Source organism: Lynx rufus, unplaced genomic scaffold (genome assembly GCF_022079265.1).
Source record: "Lynx rufus isolate CCGP_SWC_20201006 ecotype Redwood Valley unplaced genomic scaffold, mLynRuf1.p SCAF_34, whole genome shotgun sequence".
In the NCBI taxonomy this organism is placed as follows: domain Eukaryota; kingdom Metazoa; phylum Chordata; class Mammalia; order Carnivora; family Felidae; genus Lynx; species Lynx rufus.
Window position 1 is genome coordinate 79791 of NW_025814850.1, and position 22586 is coordinate 102376.

Below are 22586 nucleotides of genomic sequence, written 5' to 3' on the forward strand. Positions count from 1 at the left end.
TCCACTTACAGTCTAAGGGCAAAGACTGGGGAGGGAACACTGCGGTGAGCCTAGCCACCCCAGCAGAACGTGATCACACGATGGATGCCATGATCACTGAAACAAGAACGATGCGGCTGATGTGCCCACCTTCCTCTCGTTGGAAAATGTTTCTGTGAGTTATTCTCAAATAGGAAACCATTAGACACTTATTTTGTAACGATTGCTAACATTTAGGAAACAGCTTCCTCGTTTATGATTCCCCCAGTGACTACGGAAAACGATGTAAACACCAACAAGGAACGTCCTGCCCATTGGCCTAACCTTCGGGGGTCCAGCGCATAAAAGCCCCAGAACCGGAGGAGGCACCAGAATCGGACAACCTCACCTCCGGACAGGACCTGCCCACCCTCCACCCCTGACACCATGACCCACTCGTGCTGGTCCTCTTGCTGCCAGCCTACGTGCTGCAGGACCACCTGCTGCCGGACCACCTGCTGCCAGCCCAGCGGCTGTGGGTCCAGCGGCTATGGGTCCAGCTGCTGCCAGCCTTGCTGCCGCCCAACTTGCTGTCACACCACCTGCTGCCGGACCACCTGCTGCCAGCCCAGCTGCTGTGGGTGTAGCGGCTGTGGACACAACTGCGGTGGGTCTAGCGGCTGTGGTTCCAGCTGCTGCCAGCCTTGCTGCTGCCCAGCTTGCTGTCACACCACCTGCTGCCGGACCACCTGCTGCCAGCCCAGCGGCTGTGGGTCCAGCGGCTGTGGACACAACTGCGGTGGGTCTAGCGGCTGTGGGTCGAGCTGCTGCCAGCCTTGCTGCTGCCCAACTTGCTGTCATACCACCTGCTGCCGGACCACCTGCTGCCAGCCCAGCTGTTGTGGGTCCAGCGGCTGTGGGTCCAGCGGCTGTGGACAAAACTGATGTGGGTCCCGCTGCTGCCAGCCAGGTTGCTGAACCCCCGTGTACTGCACGAGAACCTGCTACCACCCCACCTGCTGCTGCCTGCCTGGGTGCCTAGCCCAGGGCTCTGGATCCTGCGGCCAGCCTTCCTGCTGCTGATTGCCTCGCCAGGAACCACCGTCTGACTTGCCACTTGGGAACTGGTCACCGCCAAGCGTTGCGGAAAGCCAGCCCGCAATCCCCAACATCTCGGGTAGTCGCCTGCCTGTCTACCATCTTGTGAGTCGGCCTGGTGAAGTTGTGGGCCGCTTCTCCCTGATTCGCTTCTTCTTTCCTTCCTCTGGGTCATGTGCCAGCTTCACCCATCCTGATCCAGAGTGAGGATCTCTGTTTGGTCTCCATAGTCAAGAACTTTATCCTGTCCCTCTAAATACGTCAGCGAAACAACTCCTCAGGAATGACCTATAACTCGTGGAAACTGCTGAAAGCCCACACGGGTATGTTTCCTTTCTCGGTGTACTCGTGAAGCTTGTACGCCTCTTGCTGCCTGTCATGTTCCCTTTCAATGTCTCCCTAGACGCGGGGAGTCTCACCTGTCTCTCTTAATAAATCCCAATCATTTGGACTCCCGTACTGTCTATGTGTTTTTCTACCCTGTTTCCATTGCGAGGTTTTGTACGCACATTTTACATCACATGCAGTGTCCGTGTGGAGCCATACACAGTCCTCCACAAGTCATTATGCGCATTTTCAGCTGAGGAGATTTCACGGTGGAATGTCCCACAGCTGACATGGACACACTCGGATCCAAGCCTGTGGTTGGGGCGCTTGCTGAAGCGCACTTACGTTCAGATCTCCAGACGTGGTAGCACACACCCTTAGTCTCAGCACCAGCAACATGTCCATCCGAGGCCTTCTTTGACCGCACAAGTGTTATTCTCCTGTACGGGCGGGCCATCACTGGCACTACGTTGTAGACATCAGTGTCCTACAACTCAGCCACAGCAGCCATAGGTGAGGACAGCGGGACCTGCCCTTTAGAGCCCTGGGGAACACAGGATGCTCCTGTTGCCTTGGGTGGCATCCAGCGCCTCAGCACTCTTCTGCCTCACATACAGGTGAGCCTGCGGGGTCCTCGTGAGCAACAGAGGCAGCTGAACACGCTTGTGTTTGGGTCGTGCATATCACATTCTTGTTTGGCCTCCTCGTCCCCGGGACCTAATGGTATAGTAAAATGGCATCGTGTGATTTTCTGCCAAACCTATGTATCTCCCCTCCCGTGAGGCAGTTTGTCACGGTGATCAAAATGTTGCCCAGAGAGTTGATGAAGCATGGTGTCAGGGCCAGAGAGATCGTGCAATGGGCATGTAGGACTTTGAGGAATCCATGAGCTCTGAACCATCTAAGGAACAGAAGAAGCTCTGGTATATTGTGGAGGAAGTGTGAGCAACCGAGGGGGGCGGAGAAACGATGCCTGCTCCGTGGGGGTGAGGAGAATGTGAGGAAGAAAAAAGAGACAACAACGTGTGCATTCCTAGGAGTCAAGGACGAAGGCTGGTGCTCCTGGTCCAGAGCCACTGGTGCCGCGTCAGCACTCAGGGCTGTGAGGCCGATTCAGGCTCCGAGACGAATAGGAGACAGGGCCCCGGGTCACTTCCTGGGAGCAGCGGAGGGACCTCTGATGAGCTTCGAAGGCCCCTATGCAGGACACATGCCAGCATTGGAGACTAGGTACCCAGGATGCTCTGGAGAGACTGCCAAGGCCAAACGTGCCTACCGCTGCTGGTTCCCAAGAGCGCCATGTTGGCAAAATGAGATGAAAACCTGACACGACCCATGTTTCCGAATATTGGCTGGATGTTGACTAAATCCTTCATGAGCATTCCCTTTAATTCCTGGAGGGATTTGCAAAGTAGGTATTAAGGTTCCCATTGTAGAGGTGAGGAAATTGAGACTGAGTGGGGTCAAGGAATGTCAGAGTTTGGTTTTCCAGAAGCTCCTCTTAAGTAAAGAGCCCAGGAATGTGGACTCTTTGGGGAGGTCATGTGACACTGGTCCGAGTGTGGGGAAGTGTCACAGGGAAGAAACACTTTGAGGCCAGCATCACAGTTTGCAACCAAAGCTTTAACCTGAAAGGTATCTCAGAAACGGTACAACTCCAAACACGCACACGCGCGCGCGCGCACGAGCGCGCACACACACGCACACACGCGCGCGCACACACAGGGTGAGATTCTCTTATTTCAGCCATGAGGGAGCTGGAGTCTTTATAAACCCACTCTCCAGAAGCAAGGGTTGAGTGTGTTTTCTCCGTGTGGCATGCTCAGGCAGCCTGACATTCTGCTGCGCGTGCAACGGGCACTTAGGCATTGAGGTGCAGAGCTGGTAGGCAGAAGTTGTCCCAAACACACCAGTACCCAAGAGATAGGTTTGGTGGCTTCAGACGTCTTTGGCCGACTATGGTTGTCACCATTCATTCCACTATGTTCTTAATTAGCCGGGCGGATGGAGAAAATCATTGGAAGAAAGAGAAGAAGATGGTGGAATACGAATGGGGGGATGAGGAGAGGAGTAGGGAGAAAAGGAGAAGGGAGGGAGGAAGAAAGGAAGCATAGAAGGAAGGGGGTAGAGGGAGGAAGAGAGGGAGAACGGGAAGAGAAGAAAGAGAGAAACTAAAGAATGAAGGGAAGGAAGGAAGGAAGGAAGGAAAGAAGGCACGGTGCGAGGAAGGGATGGACAGGCATGCAGGGAGGAAGGGAGAAAGGCAGAAAAAGAAAGACAGCCTGACAGAAAAAAGAAAGAGCAACCATAAATAAAGATGTAATGAGCTACGTGAGGACACTGACGAGGCTAGCTAACAAGGTTAGGACTAGAGTCCCCAACTCACCTGGTTTTGCCCATACTGCCCCCGCCTTTATGCCCCTGAAAGCCCCCCCTCCGGTGAAAGCGTTCGACCCGAGGAAAATCAGGGGTCCTGTTCAACAAGGACGTATATTGACTGATGCTTGCTTCGTCCCAGACTACTGCTGCTGCTTCTCCCCACCTGCTTTGCTTCTGCCTTGCCATGTGGCCGAGAAAACCCCAGGCATCGGCTACGCAAGGGTCTTTGATTGAACTGAGATACGCAGGTGGGGTTGGGTGCTACAGGAGACAGATACGCCTGTGGGAGTCTTGAATCCGGCTTCTGTGGGGAAACGGAACTGGGCTCAGGGATCTACCACGTTTGTCCCAGTGAACACATCAGCATCATGCCCCTCACCTCAGAGATACTCGCAATCCACTTACAGTCTAAGGGCAAAGACTGGGGAGGGAACACTGCGGTGAGCCTAGCCACCCCAGCAGAACGTGATCACACGATGGATGCCATGATCACTGAAACAAGAACGATGCGGCTGATGTGCCCACCTTCCTCTCGTTGGAAAATGTTTCTGTGAGTTATTCTCAAATAGGAAACCATTAGACACTTATTTTGTAACGATTGCTAACATTTAGGAAACAGCTTCCTCGTTTATGATTCCCCCAGTGACTACGGAAAACGATGTAAACACCAACAAGGAACGTCCTGCCCATTGGCCTAACCTTCGGGGGTCCAGCGCATAAAAGCCCCAGAACCGGAGGAGGCACCAGAATCGGACAACCTCACCTCCGGACAGGACCTGCCCACCCTCCACCCCTGACACCATGACCCACTCGTGCTGGTCCTCTTGCTGCCAGCCTACGTGCTGCAGGACCACCTGCTGCCGGACCACCTGCTGCCAGCCCAGCGGCTGTGGGTCCAGCGGCTATGGGTCCAGCTGCTGCCAGCCTTGCTGCCGCCCAACTTGCTGTCACACCACCTGCTGCCGGACCACCTGCTGCCAGCCCAGCTGCTGTGGGTGTAGCGGCTGTGGACACAACTGCGGTGGGTCTAGCGGCTGTGGTTCCAGCTGCTGCCAGCCTTGCTGCTGCCCAGCTTGCTGTCACACCACCTGCTGCCGGACCACCTGCTGCCAGCCCAGCGGCTGTGGGTCCAGCGGCTGTGGACACAACTGCGGTGGGTCTAGCGGCTGTGGGTCGAGCTGCTGCCAGCCTTGCTGCTGCCCAACTTGCTGTCATACCACCTGCTGCCGGACCACCTGCTGCCAGCCCAGCTGTTGTGGGTCCAGCGGCTGTGGGTCCAGCGGCTGTGGACAAAACTGATGTGGGTCCCGCTGCTGCCAGCCAGGTTGCTGAACCCCCGTGTACTGCACGAGAACCTGCTACCACCCCACCTGCTGCTGCCTGCCTGGGTGCCTAGCCCAGGGCTCTGGATCCTGCGGCCAGCCTTCCTGCTGCTGATTGCCTCGCCAGGAACCACCGTCTGACTTGCCACTTGGGAACTGGTCACCGCCAAGCGTTGCGGAAAGCCAGCCCGCAATCCCCAACATCTCGGGTAGTCGCCTGCCTGTCTACCATCTTGTGAGTCGGCCTGGTGAAGTTGTGGGCCGCTTCTCCCTGATTCGCTTCTTCTTTCCTTCCTCTGGGTCATGTGCCAGCTTCACCCATCCTGATCCAGAGTGAGGATCTCTGTTTGGTCTCCATAGTCAAGAACTTTATCCTGTCCCTCTAAATACGTCAGCGAAACAACTCCTCAGGAATGACCTATAACTCGTGGAAACTGCTGAAAGCCCACACGGGTATGTTTCCTTTCTCGGTGTACTCGTGAAGCTTGTACGCCTCTTGCTGCCTGTCATGTTCCCTTTCAATGTCTCCCTAGACGCGGGGAGTCTCACCTGTCTCTCTTAATAAATCCCAATCATTTGGACTCCCGTACTGTCTATGTGTTTTTGTACCCTGTTTCCATTGCGAGGTTTTGTACGCACATTTTACATCACATGCAGTGTCCGTGTGGAGCCATACACAGTCCTCCACAAGTCATTATGCGCATTTTCAGCTGAGGAGATTTCACAGTGGAATGTCCCACAGCTGACATGGACACACTCGGATCCAAGCCTGTGGTTGGGGCGCTTGCTGAAGCGCACTTACGTTCAGATCTCCAGACGTGGTAGCACACACCCTTAGTCTCAGCACCAGCAACATGTCCATCCGAGGCCTTCTTTGACCGCACAAGTGTTATTCTCCTGTACGGGCGGGCCATCACTGGCACTACGTTGTAGACATCAGTGTCCTACAACTCAGCCACAGCAGCCATAGGTGAGGACAGCGGGACCTGCCCTTTAGAGCCCTGGGGAACACAGGATGCTCCTGTTGCCTTGGGTGGCATCCAGCGCCTCAGCACTCTTCTGCCTCACATACAGGTGAGCCTGCGGGGTCCTCGTGAGCAACAGAGGCAGCTGAACACGCTTGTGTTTGGGTCGTGCATATCACATTCTTGTTTGGCCTCCTCGTCCCCGGGACCTAATGGTATAGTAAAATGGCATCGTGTGATTTTCTGCCAAACCTATGTATCTCCCCTCCCGTGAGGCAGTTTGTCACGGTGATCAAAATGTTGCCCAGAGAGTTGATGAAGCATGGTGTCAGGGCCAGAGAGATCGTGCAATGGGCATGTAGGACTTTGAGGAATCCATGAGCTCTGAACCATCTAAGGAACAGAAGAAGCTCTGGTATATTGTGGAGGAAGTGTGAGCAACCGAGGGGGGCGGAGAAACGATGCCTGCTCCGTGGGGGTGAGGAGAATGTGAGGAAGAAAAAAGAGACAACAACGTGTGCATTCCTAGGAGTCAAGGACGAAGGCTGGTGCTCCTGGTCCAGAGCCACTGGTGCCGCGTCAGCACTCAGGGCTGTGAGGCCGATTCAGGCTCCGAGACGAATAGGAGACAGGGCCCCGGGTCACTTCCTGGGAGCAGCGGAGGGACCTGTGATGAGCTTCGAAGGCCCCTATGCAGGACACATGCCAGCATTGGAGACTAGGTACCCAGGATGCTCTGGAGAGACTGCCAAGGCCAAACGTGCCTACCGCTGCTGGTTCCCAAGAGCGCCATGTTGGCAAAATGAGATGAAAACCTGACACGACCCATGTTTCCGAATATTGGCTGGATGTTGACTAAATCCTTCATGAGCATTCCCTTTAATTCCTGGAGGGATTTGCAAAGTAGGTATTAAGGTTCCCATTGTAGAGGTGAGGAAATTGAGACTGAGTGGGGTCAAGGAATGTCAGAGTTTGGTTTTCCAGAAGCTCCTCTTCAGTAAAGAGCCCAGGAATGTGGACTCTTTGGGGAGGTCATGTGACACTGGTCCGAGTGTGGGGAAGTGTCACAGGGAAGAAACACTTTGAGGCCAGCATCACAGTTTGCAACCAAAGCTTTAACCTGAAAGGTATCTCAGAAACGGTACAACTCCAAACACGCACACGCGCGCGCGCGCACGAGCGCGCACACACACGCACACACGCGCGCGCACACACAGGGTGAGATTCTCTTATTTCAGCCATGAGGGAGCTGGAGTCTTTATAAACCCACTCTCCAGAAGCAAGGGTTGAGTGTGTTTTCTCCGTGTGGCATGCTCAGGCAGCCTGACATTCTGCTGCGCGTGCAACGGGCACTTAGGCATTGAGGTGCAGAGCTGGTAGGCAGAAGTTGTCCCAAACACACCAGTACCCAAGAGATAGGTTTGGTGGCTTCAGACGTCTTTGGCCGACTATGGTTGTCACCATTCATTCCACTATGTTCTTAATTAGCCGGGCGGATGGAGAAAATCATTGGAAGAAAGAGAAGAAGATGGTGGAATACGAATGGGGGGATGAGGAGAGGAGTAGGGAGAAAAGGAGAAGGGAGGGAGGAAGAAAGGAAGCATAGAAGGAAGGGGGTAGAGGGAGGAAGAGAGGGAGAACGGGAAGAGAAGAAAGAGAGAAACTAAAGAATGAAGGGAAGGAAGGAAGGAAGGAAGGAAAGAAGGCACGGTGCGAGGAAGGGATGGACAGGCATGCAGGGAGGAAGGGAGAAAGGCAGAAAAAGAAAGACAGCCTGACAGAAAAAAGAAAGAGCAACCATAAATAAAGATGTAATGAGCTACGTGAGGACACTGACGAGGCTAGCTAACAAGGTTAGGACTAGAGTCCCCAACTCACCTGGTTTTGCCCATACTGCCCCCGCCTTTATGCCCCTGAAAGCCCCCCCTCCGGTGAAAGCGTTCGACCCGAGGAAAATCAGGGGTCCTGTTCAACAAGGACGTATATTGACTGATGCTTGCTTCGTCCCAGACTACTGCTGCTGCTTCTCCCCACCTGCTTTGCTTCTGCCTTGCCATGTGGCCGAGAAAACCCCAGGCATCGGCTACGCAAGGGTCTTTGATTGAACTGAGATACGCAGGTGGGGTTGGGTGCTACAGGAGACAGATACGCCTGTGGGAGTCTTGAATCCGGCTTCTGTGGGGAAACGGAACTGGGCTCAGGGATCTACCACGTTTGTCCCAGTGAACACATCAGCATCATGCCCCTCACCTCAGAGATACTCGCAATCCACTTACAGTCTAAGGGCAAAGACTGGGGAGGGAACACTGCGGTGAGCCTAGCCACCCCAGCAGAACGTGATCACACGATGGATGCCATGATCACTGAAACAAGAACGATGCGGCTGATGTGCCCACCTTCCTCTCGTTGGAAAATGTTTCTGTGAGTTATTCTCAAATAGGAAACCATTAGACACTTATTTTGTAACGATTGCTAACATTTAGGAAACAGCTTCCTCGTTTATGATTCCCCCAGTGACTACGGAAAACGATGTAAACACCAACAAGGAACGTCCTGCCCATTGGCCTAACCTTCGGGGGTCCAGCGCATAAAAGCCCCAGAACCGGAGGAGGCACCAGAATCGGACAACCTCACCTCCGGACAGGACCTGCCCACCCTCCACCCCTGACACCATGACCCACTCGTGCTGGTCCTCTTGCTGCCAGCCTACGTGCTGCAGGACCACCTGCTGCCGGACCACCTGCTGCCAGCCCAGCGGCTGTGGGTCCAGCGGCTATGGGTCCAGCTGCTGCCAGCCTTGCTGCCGCCCAACTTGCTGTCACACCACCTGCTGCCGGACCACCTGCTGCCAGCCCAGCTGCTGTGGGTGTAGCGGCTGTGGACACAACTGCGGTGGGTCTAGCGGCTGTGGTTCCAGCTGCTGCCAGCCTTGCTGCTGCCCAGCTTGCTGTCACACCACCTGCTGCCGGACCACCTGCTGCCAGCCCAGCGGCTGTGGGTCCAGCGGCTGTGGACACAACTGCGGTGGGTCTAGCGGCTGTGGGTCGAGCTGCTGCCAGCCTTGCTGCTGCCCAACTTGCTGTCATACCACCTGCTGCCGGACCACCTGCTGCCAGCCCAGCTGTTGTGGGTCCAGCGGCTGTGGGTCCAGCGGCTGTGGACAAAACTGATGTGGGTCCCGCTGCTGCCAGCCAGGTTGCTGAACCCCCGTGTACTGCACGAGAACCTGCTACCACCCCACCTGCTGCTGCCTGCCTGGGTGCCTAGCCCAGGGCTCTGGATCCTGCGGCCAGCCTTCCTGCTGCTGATTGCCTCGCCAGGAACCACCGTCTGACTTGCCACTTGGGAACTGGTCACCGCCAAGCGTTGCGGAAAGCCAGCCCGCAATCCCCAACATCTCGGGTAGTCGCCTGCCTGTCTACCATCTTGTGAGTCGGCCTGGTGAAGTTGTGGGCCGCTTCTCCCTGATTCGCTTCTTCTTTCCTTCCTCTGGGTCATGTGCCAGCTTCACCCATCCTGATCCAGAGTGAGGATCTCTGTTTGGTCTCCATAGTCAAGAACTTTATCCTGTCCCTCTAAATACGTCAGCGAAACAACTCCTCAGGAATGACCTATAACTCGTGGAAACTGCTGAAAGCCCACACGGGTATGTTTCCTTTCTCGGTGTACTCGTGAAGCTTGTACGCCTCTTGCTGCCTGTCATGTTCCCTTTCAATGTCTCCCTAGACGCGGGGAGTCTCACCTGTCTCTCTTAATAAATCCCAATCATTTGGACTCCCGTATTGTCTATGTGTTTTTGTACCCTGTTTCCATTGCGAGGTTTTGTACGCACATTTTACATCACATGCAGTGTCCGTGTGGAGCCATACACAGTCCTCCACAAGTCATTATGCGCATTTTCAGCTGAGGAGATTTCACGGTGGAATGTCCCACAGCTGACATGGACACACTCGGATCCAAGCCTGTGGTTGGGGCGCTTGCTGAAGCGCACTTACGTTCAGATCTCCAGACGTGGTAGCACACACCCTTAGTCTCAGCACCAGCAACATGTCCATCCGAGGCCTTCTTTGACCGCACAAGTGTTATTCTCCTGTACGGGCGGGCCATCACTGGCACTACGTTGTAGACATCAGTGTCCTACAACTCAGCCACAGCAGCCATAGGTGAGGACAGCGGGACCTGCCCTTTAGAGCCCTGGGGAACACAGGATGCTCCTGTTGCCTTGGGTGGCATCCAGCGCCTCAGCACTCTTCTGCCTCACATACAGGTGAGCCTGCGGGGTCCTCGTGAGCAACAGAGGCAGCTGAACACGCTTGTGTTTGGGTCGTGCATATCACATTCTTGTTTGGCCTCCTCGTCCCCGGGACCTAATGGTATAGTAAAATGGCATCGTGTGATTTTCTGCCAAACCTATGTATCTCCCCTCCCGTGAGGCAGTTTGTCACGGTGATCAAAATGTTGCCCAGAGAGTTGATGAAGCATGGTGTCAGGGCCAGAGAGATCGTGCAATGGGCATGTAGGACTTTGAGGAATCCATGAGCTCTGAACCATCTAAGGAACAGAAGAAGCTCTGGTATATTGTGGAGGAAGTGTGAGCAACCGAGGGGGGCGGAGAAACGATGCCTGCTCCGTGGGGGTGAGGAGAATGTGAGGAAGAAAAAAGAGACAACAACGTGTGCATTCCTAGGAGTCAAGGACGAAGGCTGGTGCTCCTGGTCCAGAGCCACTGGTGCCGCGTCAGCACTCAGGGCTGTGAGGCCGATTCAGGCTCCGAGACGAATAGGAGACAGGGCCCCGGGTCACTTCCTGGGAGCAGCGGAGGGACCTCTGATGAGCTTCGAAGGCCCCTATGCAGGACACATGCCAGCATTGGAGACTAGGTACCCAGGATGCTCTGGAGAGACTGCCAAGGCCAAACGTGCCTACCGCTGCTGGTTCCCAAGAGCGCCATGTTGGCAAAATGAGATGAAAACCTGACACGACCCATGTTTCCGAATATTGGCTGGATGTTGACTAAATCCTTCATGAGCATTCCCTTTAATTCCTGGAGGGATTTGCAAAGTAGGTATTAAGGTTCCCATTGTAGAGGTGAGGAAATTGAGACTGAGTGGGGTCAAGGAATGTCAGAGTTTGGTTTTCCAGAAGCTCCTCTTAAGTAAAGAGCCCAGGAATGTGGACTCTTTGGGGAGGTCATGTGACACTGGTCCGAGTGTGGGGAAGTGTCACAGGGAAGAAACACTTTGAGGCCAGCATCACAGTTTGCAACCAAAGCTTTAACCTGAAAGGTATCTCAGAAACGGTACAACTCCAAACACGCACACGCGCGCGCGCGCACGAGCGCGCACACACACGCACACACGCGCGCGCACACACAGGGTGAGATTCTCTTATTTCAGCCATGAGGGAGCTGGAGTCTTTATAAACCCACTCTCCAGAAGCAAGGGTTGAGTGTGTTTTCTCCGTGTGGCATGCTCAGGCAGCCTGACATTCTGCTGCGCGTGCAACGGGCACTTAGGCATTGAGGTGCAGAGCTGGTAGGCAGAAGTTGTCCCAAACACACCAGTACCCAAGAGATAGGTTTGGTGGCTTCAGACGTCTTTGGCCGACTATGGTTGTCACCATTCATTCCACTATGTTCTTAATTAGCCGGGCGGATGGAGAAAATCATTGGAAGAAAGAGAAGAAGATGGTGGAATACGAATGGGGGGATGAGGAGAGGAGTAGGGAGAAAAGGAGAAGGGAGGGAGGAAGAAAGGAAGCATAGAAGGAAGGGGGTAGAGGGAGGAAGAGAGGGAGAACGGGAAGAGAAGAAAGAGAGAAACTAAAGAATGAAGGGAAGGAAGGAAGGAAGGAAGGAAAGAAGGCACGGTGCGAGGAAGGGATGGACAGGCATGCAGGGAGGAAGGGAGAAAGGCAGAAAAAGAAAGACAGCCTGACAGAAAAAAGAAAGAGCAACCATAAATAAAGATGTAATGAGCTACGTGAGGACACTGACGAGGCTAGCTAACAAGGTTAGGACTAGAGTCCCCAACTCACCTGGTTTTGCCCATACTGCCCCCGCCTTTATGCCCCTGAAAGCCCCCCCTCCGGTGAAAGCGTTCGACCCGAGGAAAATCAGGGGTCCTGTTCAACAAGGACGTATATTGACTGATGCTTGCTTCGTCCCAGACTACTGCTGCTGCTTCTCCCCACCTGCTTTGCTTCTGCCTTGCCATGTGGCCGAGAAAACCCCAGGCATCGGCTACGCAAGGGTCTTTGATTGAACTGAGATACGCAGGTGGGGTTGGGTGCTACAGGAGACAGATACGCCTGTGGGAGTCTTGAATCCGGCTTCTGTGGGGAAACGGAACTGGGCTCAGGGATCTACCACGTTTGTCCCAGTGAACACATCAGCATCATGCCCCTCACCTCAGAGATACTCGCAATCCACTTACAGTCTAAGGGCAAAGACTGGGGAGGGAACACTGCGGTGAGCCTAGCCACCCCAGCAGAACGTGATCACACGATGGATGCCATGATCACTGAAACAAGAACGATGCGGCTGATGTGCCCACCTTCCTCTCGTTGGAAAATGTTTCTGTGAGTTATTCTCAAATAGGAAACCATTAGACACTTATTTTGTAACGATTGCTAACATTTAGGAAACAGCTTCCTCGTTTATGATTCCCCCAGTGACTACGGAAAACGATGTAAACACCAACAAGGAACGTCCTGCCCATTGGCCTAACCTTCGGGGGTCCAGCGCATAAAAGCCCCAGAACCGGAGGAGGCACCAGAATCGGACAACCTCACCTCCGGACAGGACCTGCCCACCCTCCACCCCTGACACCATGACCCACTCGTGCTGGTCCTCTTGCTGCCAGCCTACGTGCTGCAGGACCACCTGCTGCCGGACCACCTGCTGCCAGCCCAGCGGCTGTGGGTCCAGCGGCTATGGGTCCAGCTGCTGCCAGCCTTGCTGCCGCCCAACTTGCTGTCACACCACCTGCTGCCGGACCACCTGCTGCCAGCCCAGCTGCTGTGGGTGTAGCGGCTGTGGACACAACTGCAGTGGGTCTAGCGGCTGTGGTTCCAGCTGCTGCCAGCCTTGCTGCTGCCCAGCTTGCTGTCACACCACCTGCTGCCGGACCACCTGCTGCCAGCCCAGCGGCTGTGGGTCCAGCGGCTGTGGACACAACTGCGGTGGGTCTAGCGGCTGTGGGTCGAGCTGCTGCCAGCCTTGCTGCTGCCCAACTTGCTGTCATACCACCTGCTGCCGGACCACCTGCTGCCAGCCCAGCTGTTGTGGGTCCAGCGGCTGTGGGTCCAGCGGCTGTGGACAAAACTGATGTGGGTCCCGCTGCTGCCAGCCAGGTTGCTGAACCCCCGTGTACTGCACGAGAACCTGCTACCACCCCACCTGCTGCTGCCTGCCTGGGTGCCTAGCCCAGGGCTCTGGATCCTGCGGCCAGCCTTCCTGCTGCTGATTGCCTCGCCAGGAACCACCGTCTGACTTGCCACTTGGGAACTGGTCACCGCCAAGCGTTGCGGAAAGCCAGCCCGCAATCCCCAACATCTCGGGTAGTCGCCTGCCTGTCTACCATCTTGTGAGTCGGCCTGGTGAAGTTGTGGGCCGCTTCTCCCTGATTCGCTTCTTCTTTCCTTCCTCTGGGTCATGTGCCAGCTTCACCCATCCTGATCCAGAGTGAGGATCTCTGTTTGGTCTCCATAGTCAAGAACTTTATCCTGTCCCTCTAAATACGTCAGCGAAACAACTCCTCAGGAATGACCTATAACTCGTGGAAACTGCTGAAAGCCCACACGGGTATGTTTCCTTTCTCGGTGTACTCGTGAAGCTTGTACGCCTCTTGCTGCCTGTCATGTTCCCTTTCAATGTCTCCCTAGACGCGGGGAGTCTCACCTGTCTCTCTTAATAAATCCCAATCATTTGGACTCCCGTATTGTCTATGTGTTTTTGTACCCTGTTTCCAATGCGAGGTTTTGTACGCACATTTTACATCACATGCAGTGTCCGTGTGGAGCCATACACAGTCCTCCACAAGTCATTATGCGCATTTTCAGCTGAGGAGATTTCACGGTGGAATGTCCCACAGCTGACATGGACACACTCGGATCCAAGCCTGTGGTTGGGGCGCTTGCTGAAGCGCACTTACGTTCAGATCTCCAGACGTGGTAGCACACACCCTTAGTCTCAGCACCAGCAACATGTCCATCCGAGGCCTTCTTTGACCGCACAAGTGTTATTCTCCTGTACGGGCGGGCCATCACTGGCACTACGTTGTAGACATCAGTGTCCTACAACTCAGCCACAGCAGCCATAGGTGAGGACAGCGGGACCTGCCCTTTAGAGCCCTGGGGAACACAGGATGCTCCTGTTGCCTTGGGTGGCATCCAGCGCCTCAGCACTCTTCTGCCTCACATACAGGTGAGCCTGCGGGGTCCTCGTGAGCAACAGAGGCAGCTGAACACGCTTGTGTTTGGGTCGTGCATATCACATTCTTGTTTGGCCTCCTCGTCCCCGGGACCTAATGGTATAGTAAAATGGCATCGTGTGATTTTCTGCCAAACCTATGTATCTCCCCTCCCGTGAGGCAGTTTGTCACGGTGATCAAAATGTTGCCCAGAGAGTTGATGAAGCATGGTGTCAGGGCCAGAGAGATCGTGCAATGGGCATGTAGGACTTTGAGGAATCCATGAGCTCTGAACCATCTAAGGAACAGAAGAAGCTCTGGTATATTGTGGAGGAAGTGTGAGCAACCGAGGGGGGCGGAGAAACGATGCCTGCTCCGTGGGGGTGAGGAGAATGTGAGGAAGAAAAAAGAGACAACAACGTGTGCATTCCTAGGAGTCAAGGACGAAGGCTGGTGCTCCTGGTCCAGAGCCACTGGTGCCGCGTCAGCACTCAGGGCTGTGAGGCCGATTCAGGCTCCGAGACGAATAGGAGACAGGGCCCCGGGTCACTTCCTGGGAGCAGCGGAGGGACCTCTGATGAGCTTCGAAGGCCCCTATGCAGGACACATGCCAGCATTGGAGACTAGGTACCCAGGATGCTCTGGAGAGACTGCCAAGGCCAAACGTGCCTACCGCTGCTGGTTCCCAAGAGCGCCATGTTGGCAAAATGAGATGAAAACCTGACACGACCCATGTTTCCGAATATTGGCTGGATGTTGACTAAATCCTTCATGAGCATTCCCTTTAATTCCTGGAGGGATTTGCAAAGTAGGTATTAAGGTTCCCATTGTAGAGGTGAGGAAATTGAGACTGAGTGGGGTCAAGGAATGTCAGAGTTTGGTTTTCCAGAAGCTCCTCTTAAGTAAAGAGCCCAGGAATGTGGACTCTTTGGGGAGGTCATGTGACACTGGTCCGAGTGTGGGGAAGTGTCACAGGGAAGAAACACTTTGAGGCCAGCATCACAGTTTGCAACCAAAGCTTTAACCTGAAAGGTATCTCAGAAACGGTACAACTCCAAACACGCACACGCGCGCGCGCGCACGAGCGCGCACACACACGCACACACGCGCGCGCACACACAGGGTGAGATTCTCTTATTTCAGCCATGAGGGAGCTGGAGTCTTTATAAACCCACTCTCCAGAAGCAAGGGTTGAGTGTGTTTTCTCCGTGTGGCATGCTCAGGCAGCCTGACATTCTGCTGCGCGTGCAACGGGCACTTAGGCATTGAGGTGCAGAGCTGGTAGGCAGAAGTTGTCCCAAACACACCAGTACCCAAGAGATAGGTTTGGTGGCTTCAGACGTCTTTGGCCGACTATGGTTGTCACCATTCATTCCACTATGTTCTTAATTAGCCGGGCGGATGGAGAAAATCATTGGAAGAAAGAGAAGAAGATGGTGGAATACGAATGGGGGGATGAGGAGAGGAGTAGGGAGAAAAGGAGAAGGGAGGGAGGAAGAAAGGAAGCATAGAAGGAAGGGGGTAGAGGGAGGAAGAGAGGGAGAACGGGAAGAGAAGAAAGAGAGAAACTAAAGAATGAAGGGAAGGAAGGAAGGAAGGAAGGAAAGAAGGCACGGTGCGAGGAAGGGATGGACAGGCATGCAGGGAGGAAGGGAGAAAGGCAGAAAAAGAAAGACAGCCTGACAGAAAAAAGAAAGAGCAACCATAAATAAAGATGTAATGAGCTACGTGAGGACACTGACGAGGCTAGCTAACAAGGTTAGGACTAGAGTCCCCAACTCACCTGGTTTTGCCCATACTGCCCCCGCCTTTATGCCCCTGAAAGCCCCCCCTCCGGTGAAAGCGTTCGACCCGAGGAAAATCAGGGGTCCTGTTCAACAAGGACGTATATTGACTGATGCTTGCTTCGTCCCAGACTACTGCTGCTGCTTCTCCCCACCTGCTTTGCTTCTGCCTTGCCATGTGGCCGAGAAAACCCCAGGCATCGGCTACGCAAGGGTCTTTGATTGAACTGAGATACGCAGGTGGGGTTGGGTGCTACAGGAGACAGATACGCCTGTGGGAGTCTTGAATCCGGCTTCTGTGGGGAAACGGAACTGGGCTCAGGGATCTACCACGTTTGTCCCAGTGAACACATCAGCATCATGCCCCTCACCTCAGAGATACTCGCAATCCACTTACAGTCTAAGGGCAAAGACTGGGGAGGGAACACTGCGGTGAGCCTAGCCACCCCAGCAGAACGTGATCACACGATGGATGCCATGATCACTGAAACAAGAACGATGCGGCTGATGTGCCCACCTTCCTCTCGTTGGAAAATGTTTCTGTGAGTTATTCTCAAATAGGAAACCATTAGACACTTATTTTGTAACGATTGCTAACATTTAGGAAACAGCTTCCTCGTTTATGATTCCCCCAGTGACTACGGAAAACGATGTAAACACCAACAAGGAACGTCCTGCCCATTGACCTAACCTTCGGGGGTCCAGCGCATAAAAGCCCCAGAACCGGAGGAGGCACCAGAATCGGACAACCTCACCTCCGGACAGGACCTGCCCACCCTCCACCCCTGACACCATGACCCACTCGTGCTGGTCCTCTTGCTGCCAGCCTACGTGCTGCAGGACCACCTGCTGCCGGACCACCTGCTGCCAGCCCAGCGGCTGTGGGTCCAGCGGCTATGGGTCCAGCTGCTGCCAGCCTTGCTGCCGCCCAACTTGCTGTCACACCACCTGCTGCCGGACCACCTGCTGCCAGCCCAGCTGCTGTGGGTGTAGCGGCTGTGGACACAACTGCGGTGGGTCTAGCGGCTGTGGTTCCAGCTGCTGCCAGCCTTGCTGCTGCCCAGCTTGCTGTCACACCACCTGCTGCCGGACCACCTGCTGCCAGCCCAGCGGCTGTGGGTCCAGCGGCTGTGGACACAACTGCGGTGGGTCTAGCGGCTGTGGGTCGAGCTGCTGCCAGCCTTGCTGCTGCCCAACTTGCTGTCATACCACCTGCTGCCGGACCACCTGCTGCCAGCCCAGCTGTTGTGGGTCCAGCGGCTGTGGGTCCAGCGGCTGTGGACAAAACTGATGTGGGTCCCGCTGCTGCCAGCCAGGTTGCTGAACCCCCGTGTACTGCACGAGAACCTGCTACCACCCCACCTGCTGCTGCCTGCCTGGGTGCCTAGCCCAGGGCTCTGGATCCTGCGGCCAGCCTTCCTGCTGCTGATTGCCTCGCCAGGAACCACCGTCTGACTTGCCACTTGGGAACTGGTCACCGCCAAGCGTTGCGGAAAGCCAGCCCGCAATCCCCAACATCTCGGGTAGTCGCCTGCCTGTCTACCATCTTGTGAGTCGGCCTGGTGAAGTTGTGGGCCGCTTCTCCCTGATTCGCTTCTTCTTTCCTTCCTCTGGGTCATGTGCCAGCTTCACCCATCCTGATCCAGAGTGAGGATCTCTGTTTGGTCTCCATAGTCAAGAACTTTATCCTGTCCCTCTAAATACGTCAGCGAAACAACTCCTCAGGAATGACCTATAACTCGTGGAAACTGCTGAAAGCCCACACGGGTATGTTTCCTTTCTCGGTGTACTCGTGAAGCTTGTACGCCTCTTGCTGCCTGTCATGTTCCCTTTCAATGTCTCCCTAGACGCGGGGAGTCTCACCTGTCTCTCTTAATAAATCCCAATCATTTGGACTCCCGTATTGTCTATGTGTTTTTGTACCCTGTTTCCAATGCGAGGTTTTGTACGCACATTTTACATCACATGCAGTGTCCGTGTGGAGCCATACACAGTCCTCCACAAGTCATTATGCGCATTTTCAGCTGAGGAGATTTCACGGTGGAATGTCCCACAGCTGACATGGACACACTCGGATCCAAGCCTGTGGTTGGGGCGCTTGCTGAAGCGCACTTACGTTCAGATCTCCAGACGTGGTAGCACACACCCTTAGTCTCAGCACCAGCAACATGTCCATCCGAGGCCTTCTTTGACCGCACAAGTGTTATTCTCCTGTACGGGCGGGCCATCACTGGCACTACGTTGTAGACATCAGTGTCCTACAACTCAGCCACAGCAGCCATAGGTGAGGACAGCGGGACCTGCCCTTTAGAGCCCTGGGGAACACAGGATGCTCCTGTTGCCTTGGGTGGCATCCAGCGCCTCAGCACTCTTCTGCCTCACATACAGGTGAGCCTGCGGGGTCCTCGTGAGCAACAGAGGCAGCTGAACACGCTTGTGTTTGGGTCGTGCATATCACATTCTTGTTTGGCCTCCTCGTCCCCAGGACCTAATGGTATAGTAAAATGGCATCGTGTGATTTTCTGCCAAACCTATGTATCTCCCCTCCCGTGAGGCAGTTTGTCACGGTGATCAAAATGTTGCCCAGAGAGTTGATGAAGCATGGTGTCAGGGCCAGAGAGATCGTGCAATGGGCATGTAGGACTTTGAGGAATCCATGAGCTCTGAACCATCTAAGGAACAGAAGAAGCTCTGGTATATTGTGGAGGAAGTGTGAGCAACCGAGGGGGGTGGAGAAACGATGCCTGCTCCGTGGGGGTGAGGAGAATGTGAGGAAGAAAAAAGAGACAACAACGTGTGCATTCCTAGGAGTCAAGGACGAAGGCTGGTGCTCCTGGTCCAGAGCCACTGGTGCCGCGTCAGCACTCAGGGCTGTGAGGCCGATTCAGGCTCCGAGACGAATAGGAGACAGGGCCCCGGGTCACTTCCTGGGAGCAGCGGAGGGACCTCTGGTGAGCTTCGAAGGCCCCTATGCAGGACACATGCCAGCATTGGAGACTAGGTACCCAGGATGCTCTGGAGAGACTGCCAAGGCCAAACGTGCCTACCGCTGCTGGTTCCCAAGAGCGCCATGTTGGCAAAATGAGATGAAAACCTGACACGACCCATGTTTCCGAATATTGGCTGGATGTTGACTAAATCCTTCATGAGCATTCCCTTTAATTCTTGGAGGGATTTGCAAAGTAGGTATTAAGGTTCCCATTGTAGAGGTGAGGAAATTGAGACTGAGTGGGGTCAAGGAATGTCAGAGTTTGGTTTTCCAGAAGCTCCTCTTAAGTAAAGAGCCCAGGAATGTGGACTCTTTGGGGAGGTCATGTGACACTGGTCCGAGTGTGGGGAAGTGTCACAGGGAAGAAACACTTTGAGGCCAGCATCACAGTTTGCAACCAAAGCTTTAACCTGAAAGGTATCTCAGAAACGGTACAACTCCAAACACGCACACGCGCGCGCGCGCGCAAGCGCGCACACACGCGCGCGCGCACAAACACACACACACACACACGCACACAAACAGGGTGAGATTCTCTTATTTCAGCCATGAGGGAGCTGGAGTCTTTATAAACCCACTCTCCAGAAGCAAGGGTTGAGTGTGTTTTCTCCGTGTGGCATGCTCAGGCAGCCTGACATTCTGCTGCGCGTGCAAAGGGCACTTAGGCATTGAGGTGCAGAGCTGGTAGGCAGAAGTTGTCCCAAACACACCAGTACCCAAGAGATAGGTTTGGTGGCTTCAGACGTCTTGGCAGACTATGGTTGTCACCATTCATTCCTCTATGTTCTTAATTAGCCGGGCGGATGGAGAAAATCATTGGAAGAAAGAGAAGAAGATGGTGGAATACGAATGGGGGGATGAGGAGAGGAGTAGGGAGAAAAGGAGAAGGGAGGGAGGAAGAAAGGAAGCATAGAAGGAAGGGGGTAGAGGGAGGAAGAGAGGGAGAACGGGAAGAGAAGAAAGAGAGAAACTAAAGAATGAAGGGAAGGAAGGAAGGAAGGAAGGAAAGAAGGCACGGTGCGAGGAAGGGATGGACAGGCATGCAGGGAGGAAGGGAGAAAGGCAGAAAAAGAAAGACAGCCTGACAGAAAAAAGAAAGAGCAACCATAAATAAAGATGTAATGAGCTACGTGAGGACACTGACGAGGCTAGCTAACAAGGTTAGGACTAGAGTCCCCAACTCACCTGGTTTTGCCCATACTGCCCCCGCCTTTATGCCCCTGAAAGCCCCCCCTCCGGTGAAAGCGTTCGACCCGAGGAAAATCAGGGGTCCTGTTCAACAAGGACGTATATTGACTGATGCTTGCTTCGTCCCAGACTACTGCTGCTGCTTCTCCCCACCTGCTTTGCTTCTGCCTTGCCATGTGGCCGAGAAAACCCCAGGCATCGGCTACGCAAGGGTCTTTGATTGAACTGAGATACGCAGGTGGGGTTGGGTGCTACAGGAGACAGATACGCCTGTGGGAGTCTTGAATCCGGCTTCTGTGGGGAAACGGAACTGGGCTCAGGGATCTACCACGTTTGTCCCAGTGAACACATCAGCATCATGCCCCTCACCTCAGAGATACTCGCAATCCACTTACAGTCTAAGGGCAAAGACTGGGGAGGGAACACTGCGGTGAGCCTAGCCACCCCAGCAGAACGTGATCACACGATGGATGCCATGATCACTGAAACAAGAACGATGCGGCTGATGTGCCCACCTTCCTCTCGTTGGAAAATGTTTCTGTGAGTTATTCTCAAATAGGAAACCATTAGACACTTATTTTGTAACGATTGCTAACATTTAGGAAACAGCTTCCTCGTTTATGATTCCCCCAGTGACTACGGAAAACGATGTAAACACCAACAAGGAACGTCCTGCCCATTGGCCTAACCTTCGGGGGTCCAGCGCATAAAAGCCCCAGAACCGGAGGAGGCACCAGAATCGGACAACCTCACCTCCGGACAGGACCTGCCCACCCTCCACCCCTGACACCATGACCCACTCGTGCTGGTCCTCTTGCTGCCAGCCTACGTGCTGCAGGACCACCTGCTGCCGGACCACCTGCTGCCAGCCCAGCGGCTGTGGGTCCAGCGGCTATGGGTCCAGCTGCTGCCAGCCTTGCTGCCGCCCAACTTGCTGTCACACCACCTGCTGCCGGACCACCTGCTGCCAGCCCAGCTGCTGTGGGTGTAGCGGCTGTGGACACAACTGCGGTGGGTCTAGCGGCTGTGGTTCCAGCTGCTGCCAGCCTTGCTGCTGCCCAGCTTGCTGTCACACCACCTGCTGCCGGACCACCTGCTGCCAGCCCAGCGGCTGTGGGTCCAGCGGCTGTGGACACAACTGCGGTGGGTCTAGCGGCTGTGGGTCGAGCTGCTGCCAGCCTTGCTGCTGCCCAACTTGCTGTCATACCACCTGCTGCCGGACCACCTGCTGCCAGCCCAGCTGTTGTGGGTCCAGCGGCTGTGGGTCCAGCGGCTGTGGACAAAACTGATGTGGGTCCCGCTGCTGCCAGCCAGGTTGCTGAACCCCCGTGTACTGCACGAGAACCTGCTACCACCCCACCTGCTGCTGCCTGCCTGGGTGCCTAGCCCAGGGCTCTGGATCCTGCGGCCAGCCTTCCTGCTGCTGATTGCCTCGCCAGGAACCACCGTCTGACTTGCCACTTGGGAACTGGTCACCGCCAAGCGTTGCGGAAAGCCAGCCCGCAATCCCCAACATCTCGGGTAGTCGCCTGCCTGTCTACCATCTTGTGAGTCGGCCTGGTGAAGTTGTGGGCCGCTTCTCCCTGATTCGCTTCTTCTTTCCTTCCTCTGGGTCATGTGCCAGCTTCACCCATCCTGATCCAGAGTGAGGATCTCTGTTTGGTCTCCATAGTCAAGAACTTTATCCTGTCCCTCTAAATACGTCAGCGAAACAACTCCTCAGGAATGACCTATAACTCGTGGAAACTGCTGAAAGCCCACACGGGTATGTTTCCTTTCTCGGTGTACTCGTGAAGCTTGTACGCCTCTTGCTGCCTGTCATGTTCCCTTTCAATGTCTCCCTAGACGCGGGGAGTCTCACCTGTCTCTCTTAATAAATCCCAATCATTTGGACTCCCGTATTGTCTATGTGTTTTTGTACCCTGTTTCCAATGCGAGGTTTTGTACGCACATTTTACATCACATGCAGTGTCCGTGTGGAGCCATACACAGTCCTCCACAAGTCATTATGCGCATTTTCAGCTGAGGAGATTTCACGGTGGAATGTCCCACAGCTGACATGGACACACTCGGATCCAAGCCTGTGGTTGGGGCGCTTGCTGAAGCGCACTTACGTTCAGATCTCCAGACGTGGTAGCACACACCCTTAGTCTCAGCACCAGCAA

The 22586-nt window shown here is 54.7% G+C and overlaps 2 protein-coding genes and 4 pseudogenes across 2 annotated transcripts; all 6 read left to right on the forward strand.

Moving 5' to 3' along the window:
* The first annotated feature begins 405 nt into the window (after positions 1-405).
* Positions 406-1041, forward strand: LOC124522095 (keratin-associated protein 9-9-like; annotated as a pseudogene).
* Positions 1042-4563: 3522 nt separating this feature from the next.
* On the forward strand, positions 4564-5199 carry LOC124522094 (keratin-associated protein 9-9-like; annotated as a pseudogene).
* Positions 5200-8721: 3522 nt separating this feature from the next.
* Positions 8722-9327, forward strand: LOC124522102 (keratin-associated protein 9-9-like; annotated as a pseudogene).
* A 3552-nt stretch (positions 9328-12879) lies between these two features.
* Positions 12880-13329, forward strand: LOC124522108 (keratin-associated protein 9-1-like; the record flags this gene model as incomplete). Its single annotated transcript, XM_047093328.1, has 1 exon — positions 12880-13329. A coding segment is annotated over exon 1 (450 nt), but the record flags the coding sequence as incomplete, so codon positions are not given.
* Positions 13330-17037: 3708 nt separating this feature from the next.
* LOC124522132 (keratin-associated protein 9-1-like) lies at positions 17038-17487 on the forward strand (the record flags this gene model as incomplete). Its single annotated transcript, XM_047093374.1, has 1 exon — positions 17038-17487. A coding segment is annotated over exon 1 (450 nt), but the record flags the coding sequence as incomplete, so codon positions are not given.
* A 3725-nt stretch (positions 17488-21212) lies between these two features.
* Positions 21213-22586, forward strand: part of LOC124522199 (keratin-associated protein 9-4-like) — a 59333-nt pseudogene continuing 57959 nt past the window's right edge.